General features: G+C 42.4%; 1 protein-coding gene across 4 annotated transcripts in view; it reads right to left on the bottom strand.

The window, feature by feature from the left end:
- TLK1 (tousled like kinase 1) overlaps nt 1–22,423 on the bottom strand; it is a 148,022-nt gene that overhangs the window by 117,688 nt on the left and 7,911 nt on the right. Inside the window, exon 2 of one of the 4 annotated variants that reach the window (XM_030580051.1) lies at nt 10,315–10,379. The exons of the other annotated variants lie outside the window; for them this stretch is intronic. Coding sequence (XP_030435911.1) covers nt 10,315–10,378 — 64 coding nt within the window. The 5' untranslated portion in view covers nt 10,379. The remainder of the gene's footprint in view (nt 1–10,314; nt 10,380–22,423) is intronic. 4 annotated transcript variants of the gene reach the window in all.

Below are 22,423 nucleotides of genomic sequence, written 5' to 3'. Positions count from 1 at the left end.
AGTTCAGGGTGGCGGTCAGGAAGCGGGGGTGTGGATGGGGTCGGGGCAGTCAGAGGGTGGGGAATAGGGGGGTTGAATGGGGGATGGGATCCCGGGGAGGCAGTCAGAAAACAGTGGGTGGTTGGATGGGGGCAGCAGGGAGCAGTCAGGAGTAGGGGCTCTGAGGACGGTCAGGGAGAAGGGATGGTCGGATGGGGCAGGGGTCCGGGGGAGGCAGTCAGGAGGAGGGGGTTGGATGGGGCAGCAGGGGGCAGTCAGGGAACGGGGGGGGTTGGGGCAGAGGTCCTGGGGGGCCGTCAGGGGACAGGAAACGGGGGGGGCGGATAGAGCAGGAGTCTGGAGGGAGGAGGATCAGATGGGGGCAGGGACTGTGCCAAGAATGGCTGTTTGGGAAGGCACAGTCTCCCCTAACCAGCCCTCCATACAATTTCAGAAACCAGATGTGGCCCTCAGGCCAAAAAACGTTTGCCCGCCCCTGCTCTAACAGTTCTGTCTTCAGGGCATTATTATGGGTGCACACCACATGCACAATGCCAGCAGACCAACATTGAGAAAAAAAATAAAAAGCAGTCTCTTTAACTGAGTTCTCCTCCCTTTGCCTCCTGGACAGCCACCCGCCTTACACTGTCTTCTCCATTTTGACTACTGTAAAAGTTGCCAGAGGGCAATAGTCAGCAGAAGTTATTTCATCAAGTGTTTACACAGTCAGCATCTGTCTGTCCAGTAGAGACCAAAAGAACTGTCTTCCTCATCCTTATGTCTTATTTCTGAATTTGACAGTCCTTCTCCCAAATACAGAGTAAAAGAACTTTCAGATCTCTTCGTGGCCACAAACTTTTTGCATCATTATAGTAAGATCAGCTAACTAAGTCAGGTGACTTCCACACACAATTAAGAATAAAGAATAGACTTATTTCCTATATTTGCCTATGAGACATGCATATTTAGTGTCGGTTTTCTAGTCATGTTCTTACCTTTTGTTAGGGTATTAGATGATCATTGTTCTACAACATTCAAAGATTTTCAAGAATAATGTAACTTTAGTATTTTTTCCTTCTATAACTTCACTGGCATCCCCTGATGTGACTTTTCATTCTCCAGACACTCTGAAAAAGTAAACTCAATTGCCAGCTTTCATAACAGAATTCTGTCCCATTTTCTACCCCCAAAACTAATTTTTAGTTCAACAGTCACAAGATAATACAAATCTTTTTCTCCAGCCTCTGCTCTTATGTCAAGAAGAGGGGAGTAGAGGAAAGACATGGTACAAAACTATTTAAAAAATCCAAATGCACAGAATAAATACCCTATAGCTACCACATTGTGCACTCTAATCCCTCAGAGTGCAAAATAACTGTTACTTCAGTTTCCACCAAGTCTGCTGCTTTTTTTCTAGCTTGCATTACATGGGATCATAATCTTCTGCATACTTTGATTTCAGGAGCCAATACCACCTTATTTCAGATTCTACACACATTTCTACACTTCTGCCACAACATATGGAAAAATAAGCACTGAACCAGGTGGCAGGACCATCATGAAAGTAGGAAGAATAAGGCTAGCTCCAGCACCTTTGAAATAAAAATTCTGACCCAGTACCTGATGATGTACTTTCATGAACAGCACATAGTAGAGATGATTTTAAGACTGAATCTGACTGTGGTTGATGTTTCTGAAAAATATAAAGTGCCTTTTGGAAAGATTTATAATTCATTGAAATTCTGAGATATTGTGCCTCATTTAAGTGCTATTCTTCCTCTATGTAAAAAAAAAAAAAACAGTCTACTTTTGTTTTGGTTTGGTTTTTTTAACAAATGGTTCACTAACTTAAGTCAGTTTTTAGCCAGACACTTCTTTAAGCTGGCTTTTTTACTGAGCATGCTTTCCTATCCCACCCCTCAAATTACTAAATCATGTTCCATACTTCTTTGCAATAGTTTGGCCATCCTGATAACAGAAGCCCCAAAGAAATCAGTAAGCATAAAAAAGTGAATGCAGAGACAATGCAGAAGATTCAACTTTATGTGTCTGTCTGCCCCATTCCCAAACTTCAAGATGCCTCTTTTTGCAGCATGCACAGGAAGCGTTAGCATAGCAAATAATGCTATGAGCAACAGAACCACGACAAGGTCCTTCCTGAGTCTGTTGAATAACATTTATCTTGGGTGCAGGAAATAGTTGATTAGAAGACTATAAAGACAGACTCACATAACATCAGTAACATGCTATTTCCACAGAATTGTTACACCTTAATAACACAGAAAACATAAGGTTGCATTAAAAAGATCAAAATTATTTGTACTTTTATCTTCCTCTTCTTCTATAACTGGACTAGAGAAGAGACCAACAAATCACAGTGGCCAAAAGGAAAGAATGATCATATTGGGTGTAAGAATCCTGATATTTAAGACATCATCCCAGATTCAGTAATCCTTTCTATGCTCCTGAGAACAATACTGAGACTGATTGAGCTAGGGATGATGGTATGAAAGCATATATTCCCCTCTCTTTCCTTCATCTTCAGGGTCCCATCTACATTCTGAACTTGCTATCCCACCAACAGAACCTTTCTGCATTTAAGACAATAACAATACAACACTCTGCAAGAGAGAAACATCAAGGAGGAACATCCCTCTTGGAAGTGTTCCTACTTGTGAAGAACTATACTGAACTGAGACAGCTGTGAAAATTACAAATAATGAAACATTTGCAAATTGTGAATTTGCAAAATTCCTCAATTTTAGTAGATTTTTCGCCAAATGGTACTTTTGAATGAGTCTTACAAAGAACCAACAGAAGGGAACACTATGAACTTGTATAAACTAGATGCAACACACCCAGAGCATGTTTTACACAAGTAGTGGTGTCTACGTTGTTCTTGGAATTTGTGTCATAGTTTAACAGCTAATGCCATTTTTTTCCCCACCCACTCTTTCATCCAGTTTGCTTACCGGCAGCAGTTTTTTGGATTATTATACGCTGCCTACAGCACAACTAGGTAACCAAAGGGAGAAACTTTCTCAATTTAGTACAAGGACTTAAGGTGTATTTTCAGCATCATCAAGGCATACAATGGAATGGCAGAGACTGGCCATGCCTACAGGAGGAAAATACATTAAAACGTGTTAGCTGACAAGTTAACACTTTTAAAATATACTTAGCTCCTAGAGTAGTCAAAGACAGTGATGACAGAAAACTTACCAGCTGGCTCCAATTAACTCTCATTCTCTGCAGGACTTATCTCTAAACATTTAGGGAGTTCAAATGAAATTGAGAGATTTTGATAAACATTCTGCACCTTCAAAAACATTGCCACTACTTTAATAATAGCTTATGAGCGGGGGTGCTGCTGTGATGATGGAGGAAGAAGAGGTGCCAACTGTCTACTCTGACCAAGCACTTCTAGGGGAGTCTTTCTTCAGGATAGTTGTCAGTTTTGGAAGTAACTTGGGAAGTACCAAGAACCATGGGGCTGGGGCATTGGGTATGTCCATGACCATTTCATTTTCTGTGTTCTGTATAATGATAAAACTCTTCCCCTTAGGCCCCTCGTAAAAGTAAGAACAGTCTACGCTCCCTGCAATGAAAGTCCTCGAATAGGAACTGCATGCTGAATCTCCAAGGGTTGCTACAACTTATTCCTGAATTGAGAACATCTTCACTTTATTTGGAGTCTGCAGGAACACTTGGGTAAAGGTAACTTACTTCAGATGTACTGCTACTATGACTGTACTTTACTGAGACAGGAGACAGATTAGAAAAGGCCACCACAGCAGAAAATGAAAATGAGTGCACACATTTTTGAGTCTATGGGACATGACTGCCTCTCAGGATACTAAAAAGTGCAGAAAATATCCTTAGTTTTGTTTTATAGCATTTCTTAATATACTGAAGCAGTAATTCCACTCACCACAATCAGGAAGAACTATTTTATCGGTTATTTTTATGATGCTCACCAACAGAGTATCTGAGGATCCATCAAGCAATGAGTTTACTCTCTAGGGAAGGAACACATCCCCATTTTACAGATGGGAAAGCGATACACAAGAGGAGAGACTAAGGGACTTTCCCACGGTTATACACGAAGTCTGTGGCTCTAACTAGGAAAAGAACCCAGACCTCCTGAGTCCCAATCCAATGCATTAGCCACAAAACCATCTCAACTGAGAGGTCAAGACTCAGACCTATCCAGACTAAATTTAGGCTTTTTTTGGGTTGTAACATATGTCACTATCTGTTAGCACAGAACTCATCATCCTTCCTAATTTCTGTTTGGATGCTGAAAGATCTTTAAAATCCAGAGCAATGCTGACAACAGAATGAACATCTGACCAAAAGATCACTGGAAACCATTACCAACCGAACACATTTTCTGTGCTCATTATCAGGAGAAAAGCAGGAAGCTTTGAATATTCAAGTCAGTATTTACCATGAAATGGCTGCTCTGTCACAGTTTAAAATGGCACAGGCCCCATGTTCATCTCCTGTCTAACAAATACAACAGTGGTTTCTTCACTCAGAAAGGGCAGATGGGGGAAATGAGGTCACCTGGCAAGCAGAAGGAAGGGGTTAATGTCATAAAACTTTGATATATCTAGGTTTCCCCCACTGTGGAGGAAAGGCCGAGCCACAGCAGAAAAGACTCTCATTTAAAAAGTATATGAAAATTATTATTGGTACATTTTATTGTAACAGTAAATATGAAAATTATTTATAGTTCAGGAGAGATACTAGACCAATTATTATTTTAGAGTAGAAGCAAAAATACACCATCATTTTCAATATTTGACTAACTTTCAAACTCAGATGTACACATTAGAACTCAGATGCATACTGCAGAAAAAAAGTCTTATTACACCACGTCTAATTGCGACTGTAAGGCTAATGGATTGCTTTGCTTTCAAAACCACCACCATTTTAAGCTGAAGTTCATGTGGCTCCGTCAACTTTCAATTATTTTCATTTATAAACATTTGTACAATATATGTAGAGTATATAACATACTAAAAACACCTACGTTAAAAGAACATTAGTTAGGTTGCAAAGTCAACCACTTGAAAGTTGTGTTGCCCACACAACCTTAATTCTGTCCCCTTGTGCATATGTATAAATCATTCTACAATACTCCATACTATTCCCTCCCCCCCAACAGGAATATTTCTTCACTTAGTGTACGGGAAGTAAGGCATCAGTTCAATACTTCTAAGCCTCATCATTCAGTGAGAAGCCCCTGCCTTACTTGCGCCCCCTCCTAACTCTGCACTGAATGTAGAATTATTCATTTCCTCAGAGTCTTTTTTAAAGCACTTATCACTGCAGCATCCACACGCTTCAAACATTAATATATTTATATGCAGCTCTCCCCTTTGAGATAAAAGTATTACTCCCATTTTGCAGATGGGAAAACAGAGAGATATGCTTAAGGCCACACAGTGAAAGCCTAGTTTACTACTCTAAACCTACTGATTCTCAATCCTCCACTCATTCCTCCAGTCCACAATGCAGAATTACCACAGGTTCTGAGTATCCATAGCTCCCAATGACTTGTTACAGGCACTCAGCATTTCTGAAAATTCAGAGCTCAGGGTACCCAGAAAAAAAAAGGACCACCACAATTAGCGACTACTTGCCAACATTTTACTTTAAGTGACTTGCTCAGCTTCACTACTGAAAGTCAGTGGCAGAAAGAAGGACAGAACCAAGCTGTGTGGCATTCACCTGTCTTAACCATAAGACCATCCTTTCTCTTCCTGCTGGCCTCATCTAATTCTCAAATTCACACATTCCAATTTCTAGAGTGGAATCCTAGAAACAATAGCTTCATTCACAACATGGCACCAATTCATTTTCTGAGAACAGTCCATCCTCTGCACTGAATGAAGCACTGTGAAGAAAAACAGTATGTGACCAGTTTGGGTTAATTAGACTATCATAATGCATATACAAAAGGAGCAGTGTTAAGGTTGTATGGGCACCAGAATCTGGCATTTCCTAGTTTTCAAATGTTTGATGTTGCAACCTAAATAGTTTTCTTTTAATGTCGTCATTTTTGTTTGTTTTAAAAGGAGAAAGGTAAAAATGTTACGTACAACTGTAGCAACCCCTACATCACACAACATCAGCACTGTTTGAATCCTGAACCTTCAGCTCTATAGTACAGACTTCTACCACTCAAGCTAAATTAGTTAGTAGCAGGAGAAGGCCGTTATTCTGGGTAGGGGTAGATGGACTGCTGAGCCCATGCACTAGTTGAGGGAAGACTGACACAGCTGTCAGGTGGAGGTGGAAGGTGTTCCTGTATCATATGTTGTCCCCGGGGCAGGGATGGGCAACTCATGCCATGTGCTGTCTTAAAGGTTGTTACAGGGCCTATCCACACACATAGCAACTAGACACCCCTGGCAGGCCTGTGCCAGCCAACTCAGGCTCCCAGGGCTCGAGCTGCAGGACTGTTTCACTGCTGGGTAGACTTCCAGGCTCAGGCTGGAGCATGGGCTCTAGGACCTTCTCAGGATTGGGCCTGATCCCAGAAATCTACATAGCAGTGAAACAGCCCCACAGCCCAAGCCCCGTGAGCCCGAGTCAGATGGCACAGGACAGCTGTGGGTGTCTGGTTGCTGTGTAAATATACCCAAAGTGAGCCATAGCTAGTCCTCTCCTCTACAGCTCCAGCAGCAACTAGGCTGTAATAGTTACTAGATAGGTGATAGCACAAATTATAGATTGGCTGATTAGTCAGGCTCTCTTAATTTAATCTTTGTTCACCCTCATAACCTCTAGGCACCTACGCACATACAGAATCATAGCCCTATACGTATTTCAACACAACTGATTCTATGTGTCTGCTTTTAGAGGAAGACTCATTTTTAAAAGTGTCATTCAACTACAGTGAAAATTTTCCAAACCAAAAGATCTGGACAAGTCTGAGATCTTCTGCCTTTCTCCCCCTTCCTCCCAATGACACCCAAGGAGGAGGTGGCCCACATTCACCTTGGCATGAATCAGGCACAGACTGAACAGCTGAGAGAAGACTGGTCCTTGTCCTAGCATGCAAGGCTGAAGGGCATGAAGGACAACTTTGGGACACATGATACAAAGATTTATACTACATTTTGTTATACGCTTATCTTAAATAAGACTTGCTCTCTGGATTTACCATTTTAAGTGGGTGTTGAATGGACAAAAAAATTACTAAAATTACTAAAAGCTGAAAACTAAGGATAATTACATAAAAACTGTCAAGCAGAGAGGGATAGTTTCACAACCAACATTTGCCAACTGAAAAAGAGGCTGAGGACAACTGGGGACACCCTACTCATCTTTCATATCTACTTTTGGCTAGTAGGCATCTGGCAAATTTTCCAGGCCCTGATAAAATAGTACCACAGAGTGGGCAAGTGGGAATTGCTAAACAAGTGACAACAAAAAGGAATGAAGATTAGGGAGACAGGGACATTTACTTATCTCTTCCCTCATGAAGTGTCATTTTCAGCCTCAGAATACAAAATCAAATTTTGATAGAGTAAAATTAAATGAAAGCATATTGGAGTTTTCCCTTTTGTAAATCATACAATTCTTGCTATATTATTGTTACATCAATTCCAAGAACATTCCAACAAAGCAAGAGTAAAACAAATATTAGATGCCGCTTCAGGAAAAGGCATAATTTTTATTGATGACAACACTTTATCAAAATTAATATGCATATAAGGCAAAGCCCACTTACTGAAAAATTTCCAAATTTGTGGCACATGCTAACAAAAACAACCACAACATACAATTTCTTTTGCTAGTACTGTTCAAATAGAAATCAGTCTAGTCTCTAATGAAACCAATTTAAATCGTTAATAGCTATCGCCCTACATATCAGGTCTAGTGCAAGGATCAGCCTCATGCATCTTTGGCTGCCTCCTTGCGGATAGCCATTTTTTTGAGGGGGTGCAAGGTGCAGGCTTGCCCCACAGCACTCCCGGAAGTGGCTGGCTAATGGTACGTGTCTGTGTGCCCCTTGGTGGGAGGGGGGCAACGGGTCTCGATGTGCTGCCTGCACCCGCAAGCACTGCCCCCACAATTCCCATTGGCCAGCCCTGAGGATAGTGCTGGGGGCAGAAGGAAGTGCACGGAACCCCCCACCACAACCCCCAGTGGCATGCAAAGACCTGCCAGCAGCCAGCCACTTCCAGGAGCAGTGTGGAGCCAGAGCCCAGCTGCGCCACCAGCCAGGAGCTGCCTGTGGTAAGCACTTCCCAGGCAGAGCCTGCACCTCGCACCCCCTCCCATACCTCAACCCTCTGCCCCAGGTCAAAACCTCCTCCTGCACCCAAACTCCCTCCCAGACCCCGCAGCCCCTCCTGCACCCCAATTCCCAGCCCCCTCCTGTTTATATTCAAATTCAAACAACAGAAGTTGCATGAAAATTATTGGTTAGTAGTAGTAACTTCAGTATGTTCATGTCATAAACAGATAAGTAAGAGTTAATAGAACAGAAGTACTTCATATCTCTTTTGCCTGTAAAGGATTAACAAGATCAGTGAGCCTGGCTGTCACCTGACCAGAGGACCAATCAGGGGACAGAATACTTTCAAATCTTGAGGGAGGGAAGTTTTTGTGTGTGCTGTTAGTGTTCGGTTGTTGTTCTGAGAGTGACCAGACGTGCAACCAGGTTTCTCTCCAATCTCCCTGATACAGGTTCTTATAGATTCAAAATAGTAAGTACTAGGTGATAAGGCGAGTTAGGCTTATGTTTGTTTTCTTTATTTGCAAATGTGTATTTGGCTGGGAGGAGTTCAAATGTGTATTTGGCTGGAAGGAGTTCAAATTTGTATTTTGCTGAAAGGATTTTAATTTGTATTTGAATACTTAGGCTGGGAGGGTATTCCCAGTGTCTATAGCTGAAAGACCCTGTAACATATTCCATCTTAAATTTACAAAGATAATTTTTACTGTTTTTCTTTCTTTAATTAAAAGCTTTTCTTGTTTAAGAACCTGATTGTTTTTTTATTCTGGTGAGACCCCAGGGGACTGGGTCTGGATCCACCAGGGAATTGGTGGGGAGAAAGGAGGGAAGGGGGAGAGAAAGGTTAATTTCTCTCTGTGTTAGGGTTACTTTCTCTCTCAGGGAGAGTCTGGGAGGGGGAGAGAGAAGGAGGGGGGAAGGTGCATTTTCCTCTCTGTTTTAAGATTCAAGGAGTTTGAATCACAGTGATCTTCCAGGGAGGGTAAGCCTGGGAGAGGCAACGGTGAGGGAAAGGGTTTACTTTCCTTGTGTTAAGATCCAGAGGGTCTGGGTCTTGGGGGTCCTCGGGCAAGGTTTTGGGGGGACCAGAGTGTACCAGGCACTGGAATTCCTGGCAGCACTACAAGTACTAAGCTGGTAATTGAGCTTAGAGGAATTCATGCTGGTACCCCATCTTTTGGACGCTAAGGTTCAGAGTGGGGAATTATACCATGACAGTTTAATTATTATTAGTTGATAAATTCTAACTCTACAAGTAGCTTTGCGCGTGATGCGGCTCTCGAAATATTTGGTCAAAGACAAAAACAAAAAAAAATAGCTCTTCTTTGAAAGGTTGACGACCCCTAGTGATTCAGTATTTGTTGGAGTTACTAATTCACCATTTTGTAATTTACTGTTTCCGTGTAGTAAAGACATTTTTCTAAATGGATTGCAGGCTAAATTGTTTATTTATCAGACTACAGAATTCCCCTATAATAAATAATAATACATTTTACTTGACTGAAAAAATGCCTTCCATGCTCTATCTTCAGATAACACCTACAACAAAACCAATAGATTCAAAATATCAAATATAATTTAATGAAGAGCAACTTTAAGTGCTCTGGTCTTAAACTGAAATTTTAAAAATGATGATTTCTATTACTTATAAGATTTCACTGTATTTTAGAGCACTAGAGAACACTCAAGAAGGGAAAATTTGTTCTTTCCTGAGAATGTCCTTTCTTGGACCTTTCTATTCCACAATTTTAACAATGAATTTCCCTTTCCCTCCTTGGTAGGTAACTGGCGATATTTCAGACAGTCTGTCTTAGAAGAGGCACAGCACCATTATCTTTCAGATCTGTTCCCAGTTCACAAACTTCTATAGTTTTAAAATACCACGGTTCTAATTAACCAAAATATTCAAAATACCTATAAAATTAAAACTAATACCTGTTTGCAAGACAACCTTCAACTACTGGCAACAGATCTTAAGAAATCACCTTAAATCTGTGTCTACTCAGAAGTAACTTCCAAGAGAGCGTCATTTTGAGATATGAAGACTACAAGAAATTCTTTGGCAAGAACTAATTTACCTCTCTCTTTTCTTTTAGCCTCCAACATCTTAACTGTGGGATGCTGACAGCAGTAAAAAGTCATCCTGGGAAAGAGAAGATTAGCTTAACAACTATGTACAATAAATGGTATCAATAGAGAAGTCAGAGATTACTAAAAGCATCACACACATTCAGAAGGAGTCCCCTTCCAAATATTGGGTCCTCAGAGGACAAGACATCTACATGCAGCATCTTGAGAACGTGTGGAGAGATGAGTATGAAAGATGAAAGTGCGGTCTTGACACATTTCTACCTCACTTAGATACTTACATAGCTCCTATCATCATAGAATTTGAGCATCTCACAATCTCTTGCTGTATTTCTCCTCAACACTTCAGTGAGAGGGGGAAGTACTCTTATCCTCATTTTTACAGATGGGGAACAGACACTCTTAATTACTTGCCCCAAGTCACAGAGGAAGTCTACGGCAAAACAGGTTTTCTGATTCCCAAGCTAGCTCTCTAAATACTGGGGAATCCCTCCTGACATTTCATCTTTCATCTGCAGCTCTCAGTAGAATGAGGGATGAAGTTTTTGAGTGAAACTGATTCCAAGATGAGTGCTTTGATCCACCTTACCACAAAAGCCTTGGAGTCTTTTTTGTTTCTGACTACTGGCTAGTAAAGCGTTAGCAGTGCAGACAACTTTCTGCAGACTTCAGACTTAGCTGGGTAGACTTTAGTTGCTCTTCACATAAAGGCACACCCTTCCATATCTTTCTTGAATCACAAATCTACAATCGGTTTCTCTCTCTGCAGCAAGCTGATGGGTAGATTGTCCAGAGACAGGCAGGCATGGATTCCCTGTTCTCATAGGGTTTCACGCATGGCCTAGATAAAATCCCTACACAAAGTCAATAGACCAAAAGAAAGGACCCTGTACTGGAAGTGCCTTCAGTGGTAGCAGAAGTGTAAGTAACACACCCTCAGTGGAAATGTGGAGATACACCTATTACAAGTCTATCAACGAAAGGAAATTACAGGAGTTTAAAGTTACTATTACACATTTTAAGATCTCCTTATTTTTAGGAGAATCTGTTGAACATTCCGGGATCCAAGATGGTTTGTGTGCTCCCCATTCATTTTGGCAGTCAAAAAGAATATCATGAATGATCTGTACACTTGTAATCAATGGGGTCAGTTCTTTGGCCCCAATCAGTAAATGTGAGTTGGCTTTTATGACCCCATTTGTGCTTGTATAGATTCTTTGACTTTTCAAATTACAACACATTTACTTTGGGGGTACCTAATCATTTAATCAACTGTCTATTTTAAGCTCTCACTAGACAGCATCTGAGGTAGTAGCGTCTCCCCACCCCAAAAAAACAACCACCCCATAACAAACCATGAGCAAATCTCTAGTCTCCCTACCAGGCAATCTGACTCATTGAGCAGTGGTTCCCCCAAGTCATGCTGTTTACTTGGCACTAGCAAAGATTCTAAAATTGTAATCTGATCTAAATTTTCTTCCTCTACCTATTCCTATGCTCTCTTAATGAATGAGCTAAGATCCAGAAGACAGAGTGGTTTGCATGAGAGGACTTCCCAATGTTTTAGTGGCTTGGAGTCTTCTATGTCCCTTCACAGAGAAAGTGGGGGTGTGGATGGGTGATCCATTTTCAGCTGCTTCTTCCTCTTTCCCTTGATCTGAGTAGGAAAGCTCTACTTTCACTGGCAATGAACTAGATGAAGATGATTCAACTCAACTTCCTCCTGCATTTGGATTTACTTGACTTTTGCCTCCTACAATACTGGACTGGCAACAAATCAAGAGACTTTTCTGCCAAGCTGGGAAGGTCAAAGGGATGCAAGTCAGAAACCTCACTATCAACATGAGCTGCTCTGAGCTCATGTCAAAATCTGGACTCAGTATGATCGCTTCCTTCTTTAGGTTCTCCTTGTATCCCTGGTTAGATTTTACATGTATCAGAGGGATGATGCTGGGGAAACAGTGAAACTCCTGGGCAATATGTTACAGTAGAACTTCAGAGTTACGAACTGACTGATCAATCACAGACCTCACCAGGAACCAGAAGTAAATCAGGCAGCAGCAGAGACACACCCCCATCAGAGACACACGCCCCAAAAAGCAAATACAGTACAGTACTGTGTTAAACAAACTACAAAAAAAATAAAGGGAAAGCAGCATTTTTCTTCTGCATAGTAAAGTTTCAAAGCTGTAGTAAGTCAATATTCAGTTGCAAAACTTTTGAAAGAACAATCATAACGTTTTGTTCAGAGTTACGAACAACCTTCATTCCCGAGGTATCCGCAACTCTGAGGTTGACTGTACCTTTTTGTTGTCTACTTCTTTGCAACAGACCAAGACTTTTGTTTCCTAAGGACGTGGCTTCTTTAAGAATTAATCTTGACTACCATCTACCTGGGAGTCCAAGGCAGGGATAGAAGCCACACGAGGAGTAAAGTTTCCCATGAGTATAGCTGAGAGCCTACACTTTGCGTTGGAGGACACTGTCTCTTTGGGGAAACAGACTGACTAACAAACAGCTACTACATTATTTCTAGTGGCACCCTTGCTAAATTTACAGCAGATAGATACCAGAGACAGAGAATTATTAATCCCATGCTGCAGCAGTGAAGTCTCTGGCAGGTTGCTGGGGGTAGCTATAGTGGGACCAATGCCACCTGAGAAGCCATTACAGCTGTATGAACCACTGGGGAGAGAAATGGCTGCAGCAGATACACAGCACTTTGCTGTAGAGAATCACTGTTATAGTTAAGTATCAGAGGGGTAGCCGTGTTAGTCTGGATCTGTAAAAGCAGCAAAGAATCCTGTGGCACCTTATAGACTAACAGATGTTTTGGAGCATGAGCTTTCATAGGTCAATACCCACTTCGTCAAATGCCACAGGATTATTTACCGCTATAGTTGTCTTCTTTACAAAGGGTGGCAGGTTTGTAGAAATTTTGGTGGTGCCTAGAACCTGCCCCCCCAAAACTCCACCCCCACATCTCCCTAAGGCTCTGGGAGGAAGTTTGGGTGGCAGGAGGAGGTCTGGGATGCAGGCCAAGGCTGGGGCAGGGGATTGGGTTGCAGGCAGGGTGCAGGCTCTGGGAGGGAATTTGGGAGCAGAAAGAGTGAGAAGTTAGGCTCTGGGAGGGAGTTTGGGTGGCAGGAGGAGGTCTGGACTGCAGGCCCTGGGCTGGGAATTAGGGTGCAGGATGCAGGCTCTGGGAGGGAGTTTGGGGATTTGGGGTGCTGGAGAGGCTCAGGGCTAGGGCAGAGGGTTTGGATGTGCGGGGAGTGTGGGCTCTGGCTGGGGGTGTGGGCTCTGGGGTGGGGCAGGGCTGGGGATGTGTTTGGGGTGTAGGAAGGCTGCCCCAGTGCTGGGGCCAGAGAGGAAGACTCCTCCAGCCCTCTTCCCGTCAGCAGCAGTGAGCTCTGGGGGAACCTCCCCCCACAGCAGCACACTCACCTCGCACCACTGCCACTGCATGTGCTTCTAGGGCCCCCCTCAGGTCCAGAAAGCCCCCTTGCCTCCCCTGTGGTGAGTGCCAGGGGGAGGCTGCCATCACATGTGCACCTCCTCCCCTGCTGCTGCTCCTCACTGTAGCCTCACTGAGGGTGGGAGACGGGGCTGCCCCTTGCCCTGTGCTGGTGATAGGTCCCACGGGAAAAGTGAAGGGTCCAAGGCAGAAGAGTAGCCTGCCCTGCTACTAGTGGGTGGGGGAACTAGGACCCTGTGGCGGCAGTTGATGCTGGAAGCGAGCAGAGCGGAGTCAGTGTGGAGTTGCAGGGGAGAGGCAGGGACGCTTCGGGGCCTGGGGAGGTGCGTGGGGGCAGCAGGCGGGGCCGAGGGACACTTGGGAGAGGAGTCTGGGGGCAGCAGGCGGGGCCAGGGGGAGAGACCTGGCCCCAAACATTGGTAGAGCTGGGCCCCCTGGGCCTGAATATTGCTGGTGCTCGGGCACCAGGGGCCCATACAACTTGCCGCCCATGTTCTTTACATCTTATTCTCACCATTGCATCTGCTGTTCCCTCCTGCTCCAGAGAGAAGAGAGACTCCCATGGAGAGGAAAAACCACATAGTTAAGATTGAGAGACAGAGGACAGAGAAACCTTGGTGACCAAGCAATCCATTTGTATTGCACGGCATTGGTCCCACTACAGTTATCCCCAGCAATCTGCCTGAGACTTCACTACAGCTCCATGAGATAAACTATTCTCTGCCTCTAGCATCTCCTCTGATTTTGAAACTAAGTATTTGTGCATCTCCCAAGCACAGCAATTGGGGAGGAGGAGATCAAGATACACAATTGCAATGTAATGCAAAGACAGACTATGTTGCTTTAAATATTAATAAAATTCACAATCCTATTTTTAAAAGCCAGAAATACCAGAAAAACTAAGATCAAGATATTTGGATTGGCAACACCAATTCTGAATTACAATCTGATATCTGAATTTTGGAATATCTGTACCTTATTAATCAATTGGTTGGTTTAACAGACCTACATTCATAGATGAATAGATTCCAAGGCCAGAAGAAGCCACTGTGATCACTTAATCGGATCTCCTGTATAGCACAGGCCATAAAATGTCCCAAACTAATTCCTAGAGCAGATCTTTTAGAAAAACATCCGATCTCAATTTAAAAATTGTCAAGTGATGGAAAATCCCACACAATCCTTGGGAAACTGTTCTCACCATTAAGAATTTAAGCCTTAATTGTAGTTCAAATTGGTCTAGCTTCAACTTCTAGCCACTGCATCATATTATATCTTTCTCTGCTAAATTGAAGAACCCATTATCAAACAGTTGTTTCTCATTTCAGGGGCTGGCTCAGGAAAAAGTGAAAGCAAGAACCAATTTTTCAGATGAGGTGCTAAGAGATTGATTTTAGCGGTATTTCTGAAATATTTTGTCTGTGAGTTGAATGTAAAGTTCTAGAGTAAGCTTAGAACAAATACACCTCTACCCCGATATAATGCAGTCCTCGGGAGCCAAAAAATCTCAAAGCCTTATAGGTGAGACTGCGTTATATTGGGTTTGGTTCAGTACAGTGTACCGGAATGGACCAGTTTCCCCGGCGGTGATTTAAAGGGCCCAGTACTCCGGCCGCTGCAGAGAGTCCCGAGCCCTTTAAATCTCCACCGGAACTCCGGCAGCGGGGCTCGGGCGGGGATTTAAAAGATCCAGGGCTCCCAGCAGCGGCTGGAGCCTCTGGCCCTTTAAATCACTGCCTGAGCCCGGCTACCAGAGCCCCAGCAGGGATTTAAAGGGCCTGGTGCTCCAGCTGCTGTGGGGAGCCCTGGTCCCTTTAAATCACTGCCGGAGCTCTGGCAGCAGGGCCCAGGGCTCCACACAAAATCGGATATAACGCGGTAAAGCAGCACGGCTCGGGTGGCGCTTTAAAGGGCCTGGGGCTCCCCACTGCTTTACCGCATTATATCTGAATTCATGTTATCTCGGGTCACATTCTATCAGGGTAGAGGTGTATACTGGAACATTAAAAAGAAATCTAGTAACAAACCTAAAGTTGGAGTTTGCTAGAGTTACAACTTTAAGGAAATATATATACTGTATATTTAATTTAAACTGACTTTACCTTAGCATTAACCGTTTGGATGCTTTATAATATACAGCATATATCAAATAAGAAGGCACTGATAAGATCCCGTGGGCATGGAGTATGCTATCAAAGGTTATTTCTACACTGTAATTAAACACCTGCAGCTGATCCTTGTCAGCTGACTTGGGCTCACAGGGCTCTGTCTTCGGGGCTGTATAACTGCAGTGTACATGTTTGGGCTCGGGCTGCAGCCGGGCTCTGGAGCCCCAGAGCTCGAGTCCCAGCCCAAATATCTATACCACAATTTGCATGAGCCCTGCAAGTGCAAGTCAGCTGACATGGGCCAGCCATAGGTGTTTAATTGCAGTGTTGGTGTCAGGGTGGATTTGATTTAAACCACTAGTCAGGAAGACTCCATTTAAATCATGGTTTTCTACCTAAAAGTGCATTCTTGTTGGTTGTTATAACCTTCATACATATTCTTCACAACTCAGAGATAAATGTAGGTTTCATTTTTAGAAGGTACACACTATACATTTTTAAACAGTGATTTATTTTGAAAACTTTTCATATTAATTATCAGCTATATCAGAAAATGAATAATTGTTTGGTTATTTCATTTACCAAAGGTAATTGATGCAGAAATTTATGAAGTCACTGGGAGGTGAACTAGCTCCAATTCAACAGGTTAATCACTAACATTTGGAGGATTTTCTTGCCATTAGGAGGAGAATATCACCAGACAGACATTTAAATTGTTTTAGTTAACTAAAACAATGATGTTAAATATTTTTTTCTTCTAGAGCAAACATATAATATTTTAACAAAACAAGCAAATGTCCCTCACTTCTCACATTTATCTCCATATTCATTGAACTTTTTGAAACTCTGCACTTTTATAGAGGTAAGGGATTGACACTGTGTACACAAATTTGCAGAAGGAAAATAGGGTTGAATCTGTTATTTCTCACCTCTATATATTATTTATTTATCTAAAAACATTTCTGCTGTTAAGCATTTTACCTCTGGAGATACAAATCTGAAGTTTGAGAACTGCAAAACTAAGCATCTCTGATGGTATCTTCTAGACTGAGCACTGAGTCTCACTGGGTAGATAGAAAGATTAACCTAAATAATCTATACAGAAGCCTGGGGAACCCCATAAAATTGGGTCCCTAATCCATGAACTATTGGAACTCATTTACAAAACTTGTCTTAAACACTGCATGAATATATTGTCTCATACTATAGAATTAGAATTTATAATCCCTATTCCATGATGAGATATCTTTGAGCTATAATGTATCTTAATTAAAACTATCTTTACATAGGTTATTCCCTCAAAAAGCATTTTATCAAAAAAAATCTGATTTAAAACAAAAAAATCAGATTTTTTTTTTTAAATCATTGATTTATCCACCCTGGTTGGTGCACCCAAAGACAATGAAATTTGCCCTTCATAGTTTGGCTTTGGGTTTCAGCACTCATGGGGGTTAGTATTATCTCACCATCATTTAATAACACAATTTAATTACAAAGCAGTTGCTTCACTGAAGGACTCAGTGCAGGTAGTTGATAGGAAGAATTAAAACAAGGCTGGGCTTGATACAAATACTCAAATTAGATTAAGGAGGATTTAACGTGCTCAGAAAAACACTGTTAGTTCAGAATTTTTACATAAATTATAAAGATAAAGATAAATATATTTTAAACATTAAACTGCATTTAACTTAATATTTTAACTCAAATATGAATAATATTTCTCATACTAATTTTACATTCCTCCATACACTTAGTTACAACAGTTATTTCTGAAAGCATATCCTGATATTCAATACTAGATTACACAGCACATCTGCAAGATAGCTTTTTAATCTGCTTCAAAGTATATTCTGCATGCTAAATATTTGTGAATGCTGATGCAATATTAACATAACCAAATGGCATCTAAATCTATAACATGGCAACCATTTGTAACTCTTAGTTCAATTAATGGTTGCCTTTTTCTTTTTTTAAAAGGACAGCAGCAGTAATAAAATGTACAGGGTATTTCTGTGACTAAATAGATGCTAATTAATATAGTAACAATAGAGTTAGGTATAGACAGCAAAAGATAAACCAACTGCCTAGAACAGTCCCTTCTATTTCTCTTTTAAGTCCTGCCCTCAACTAAAATACAGAAAAAAAACAGTTAAACCTCTCGATGTACCTTAAACATACAAAACAAAGGAGGTGGCTGTGAAGGGATCCCTGTTTAGAAAAAAATTATAGGTGTGATCCTGAGGGAGAAAAGGAGAAGGTGCATTTTGGTAGCATATGCCATGTAGTAACAAGTACCCTATTAATTTCTCCATCCTGGTACATCATTTCAACCCAGAATTCAGCTAAAGCAGACTAGTCTATTGACTATTCTATTTACAATAGATGCTTTGGTTTATGACAAGTCCTTAGCAGAGAAGATTCTAATCTTCCTTCCTTTCCCACGAGTGGTCCCTTCGCCCTGACATTGCCCTTTCGCTCTTCCAGAGGTGGGGATGTCCCCAGATGGACCTCTTCGCATCCCGAGGGAACAGGAAGTGCCAGATGTTCTGCTCCTTTCAAGGCCGGAAACCCGGTTCGGTGGCAGACGCCTTCCTTATTCCATGGACGACGCATCTGTTCTACGCATTCCTTCCGTTCCCGCTCATCCACAAGGTCCTTCTGAAGGTGCCCAGGGACAGGGCCCACTTGATCTTGATAGCTCCAGCATGGCCCAGGCAACATTGGTATTCCATGTTGCTGGACCTGTCTCGGGCCAACCCTGTCCCCCTGCCTCTTCACCTGGACCTGATCACCCAGGACCACGGCAGGCTTCGTCACCCAGACCTGCAATCTCTGCACCTCACGATGTGGCTCCTGAGTAGCTGACCAGATCTGAACTCCGCTGCTCTACCCCAGTGCGGCAGGTGCTCCTGGGCAGCAGGAAGCCTTCCACTAGAGTGACGTATTAGGCCAAGTGGAAGCGCTTCACCTGCTGGTGGGGTATCCTTCCCACCGAGATCTCCGTTGCCAGTATCCTAGCCTACATCTGGTCTCTTAAGCAACAGGGCCTGGCGATATCATCTCTCCGGGTTCACCTGATGGCCATCTCCACTTTTCACCCAGGGGGGGATGGCCGCTCGGTGTTCTCTCACCCTATGGTGACTAGATTCCTTAAAGGCTTGGAGCGTCTCTACCCCCAGGTTCGACGCCGTACCCCTACCTGGGACCTGAACCTAGTTCTGACCCGGCTCACGTCCCCTCCATTTGAGCCATTATCGACTTGCTCCCTGCTCTCTCTCTCCTGGAAGACTGCCTTCCTGGTGGCCATCACCTCAGCCAGACAGGTGTCAGAGCTCCAGGCACTCACGGTAGATCCCCCATATACTGTGTTCCACAGGGACAAGGTGCAGCTGAGACCGCACCCAGTCTTTCTCCCCAAGGTGGTCTCGGCCTTTCATGTCAACCAGGAGATCTCTCTCCCTGTCTTTTTCCCGAAACCACACTCGTCCCGCAGGGAGCAACAGCTTCACTCACTGGACGTCCACCAGGTGCTTGCCTTTTATAGAGAACCAAACCGTTCTGCAAATCCCCCCAACTCTTTGTGGTGGTAGTGGAATGCGTCAAAGGATTACCCGTTTCCTCTCAAAGAATCTCCTCGTGGGCAACGTCCTGTATCCAAGCCTGTTATGACTTGGCTCATACCCCTCCAGATCATGTGACTGCGCACTCTACCAGGGCTCAAGCATCATCGACGGCTTTCCTAGCCAACGTCCCCATCCAGGAGATCTGTAGGGCAGCGACCTGGTCCTCCGTTCATACTTTCGCTTCCCATTATGCCCTGGTCCAGCAGTCCAGAGATGACGCGGCCTTCGGCTCCGCAGTGCTCCAAGCCGCAACTTCTCACTCCGACCCCACCGCCTAGGTAAGGCTTGGGATTCACCTAACTGGAATGGATATGAGCAATCACTCGAAGAAGAAAAGACGGTTACTCACCTTTGTAACTGTTGTTCTTCGAGATGTGTTGCTCATATCCATTCCACACCCACCCTCCTTCCCCACTGTCGGAGTAGCCGGCAAGAAGGAACTGAGGAGCGGGCGGGCCGGAAGGGGTATATATCAGGCGCCATGCCGGCGCCACTCTAGGGGGCAACCTGCCGGCCCACTGGAGTTGCTAGGGTAAAAATCTTCCGACGAACATGCACGTGCGGCGTTGCTGGGTTGCTGTCCCTTTCTCAGCCTTGCACTAGGCCATGCTCATTTCCACACCCAGAGACCCTCTGATCTTCCTAGTCCTAGCTATTCTAGGCTCGGTCTGTGATTATCTATCAGACATTGTCTTACTGCCGCTGTCTCAAGCCTGCTGCTTACATGCAACTGGCCTTCAGGCAATTCCTGGTTCTTTTGTGCCTTGTTTCCTCCATCTGGCCACTCAAGACCCCAAGTATACTCTACTGGTTTGTTAATGATTTGGGTCCCTGCCCTGGATGACCAGTAGCCAAATCCTATCTCTCCAAATCATACAGGTAATGGGAGAGGATGCATCCAATAATGAATCAGCGGATTCATTACAAACCAAGTAACACAGTGAAAACAAAATAAAGTATCTCAGAGTTCTCTTTTTAACTTTATTTTAAGATTAATTAAAAAACTAAACAATTGAAAATGATAGTGAAAAAGAGGTTTACTCTTTTAGGCAGGCAAGTGAATATTATATTGTAAGATGGCTTAGTTGGCACTGGTGACTTAAAATGACAAAATTTCTTGTACGTTTCATTGTTGTAATTACCCAGTGTGCTTATACAGAACTTTAAGGAGAGCCATTCTCTTAAACAACACAACAAATCTCATGTCTGGTCTGCATTGTTTAAGGGTTGAAGTCTTTAAATCATGATTTGAGGACTTCAGTAATTCATCCAGAAGTTATGGGTCAATTACAGGAGTGAGTAGGGGAGGCTCTTTTGCCTGTAACATGCAGGAGGTTGGACTTGATGGTCTCTTCTACACTTAAAGTCTATGAGAGTATAATAACTCTTTTGAAGTAGTTGTGCTTTTTAACATACTTTGAAATATTTCTTCATACTTTGTATGTAAAAATATATTTTAAAGCCATTGTACTGGAGATTCTTTACCTTTTTGCAAAATGCATTAGATCTGATGGATAATTAACACATTTTAAGTCAAAGTAACTCTAAATTGGCAGGAAAAACTTTATGCTAAACTGGCAGCAAATTCTTCCAAATGTTTTTTGGTGAAAGATTTTTGCTGCTGTTACATTCGATGTTTTAATAATTCTTTATTAAGCCAAAATTACATTGTTACAGTCACTTTTTTATATGAAAATAACCTCCCCCCAAGATTCACAGTTGTCTTCAAAGTTTGGCCCTGTTAAGAATGGTCAAAATAAAAGTTAATATAAGAGCTAAGCTTAGCATTTTTCTTTTGAACTAGAATTTATGCTACGGTACAAAAACAGTTATAATTTTCAAAACATACATCATCTTCTGGGTTATAAATCTGAATCAAGACATGGTATATAAAGACATCAATAAAAGTGTATATTAAAAGCTCCCCCCAAAAAGCTAATGTAATTTTTGATAAAAATTAAAATAGTAAATTTGAGGCCCATATCTTAAGCTCTTTTTTCTAGATACTTTTTTTTTGTGTGTTTCAGACCATCCCCCATACAGTATTCCTAAAAGATGATAAACTCTTATTAGGGCTTGTCTTCACGGGGGACACTCAGGAAAGTTAAGGTGAATCAAAAGGTGTGAAGTGAATGCACATAAATTAATGTGCTTTAAAACTTCCAACCTCTCCTGTGCCCCCTAAAACTTGTGAACTCTTTCATTCAGAAGTAAAGTGGCCATAGTTCGCTGTAGCTTCATTCTCCTTCAAGATACAGCAAACTAAGGCCACTTCGACTCCTGAGTGAGAGCATCCATGCAGGTGTTTAATGTGCTCCAGCTAAAGTGCATTTGGGTCCTCTGGTAGTCAGTGCATCCTATATGTGGCTATTGAGAACTGAAGCAAAAAAATCAGCCTCACTCTAGTTTATTTTAAATAGTTGAAAAAAATTTCTCTTTCAAAGCCGTATTTGACACACTCTGTTGGAAACGAAATGCCGAAAATACACAAAGATTTGTAATCAAACAGATGTATTAATGCATTTGTGTTATAACATGGCTCACGTGACATCTTTTTATTAAATTATGTTTGTAACTACTATGGCTTACTCATATAGCCATGTACTGGCTCTCTCCAGCGTTCATTTTTGGAGGGGGTGGGGGGTATGGGACTAAAAGCAATGGACTTGTATGTTTGCATTCTTTTGTTCTGAAATCATTATAGTAACTCGTATTCCTCTAAATGTCGTCTTGGTTATTACATTTTGTTTTTGAATTTTTCTTGAGAAATAAACTGAAAAACAATTTTTTATGGAAAGGTAAACTTAAGGCTAAACAAGTTGTTTCTTTTTAAATATCATTTGCAGTGTCTTTCTATGCCTAAAAAAGAAAGGCATACGTATTTATAACT

The sequence above is a fragment of the Gopherus evgoodei genome, chromosome 11 (assembly GCF_007399415.2).
Source record: "Gopherus evgoodei ecotype Sinaloan lineage chromosome 11, rGopEvg1_v1.p, whole genome shotgun sequence".
Taxonomy (NCBI): Eukaryota; Metazoa; Chordata; order Testudines; family Testudinidae; genus Gopherus; species Gopherus evgoodei.
The sequence above is the reverse complement of the archived record's forward strand: the minus strand, read 5'-3'. Positions and strand labels throughout refer to the sequence as shown.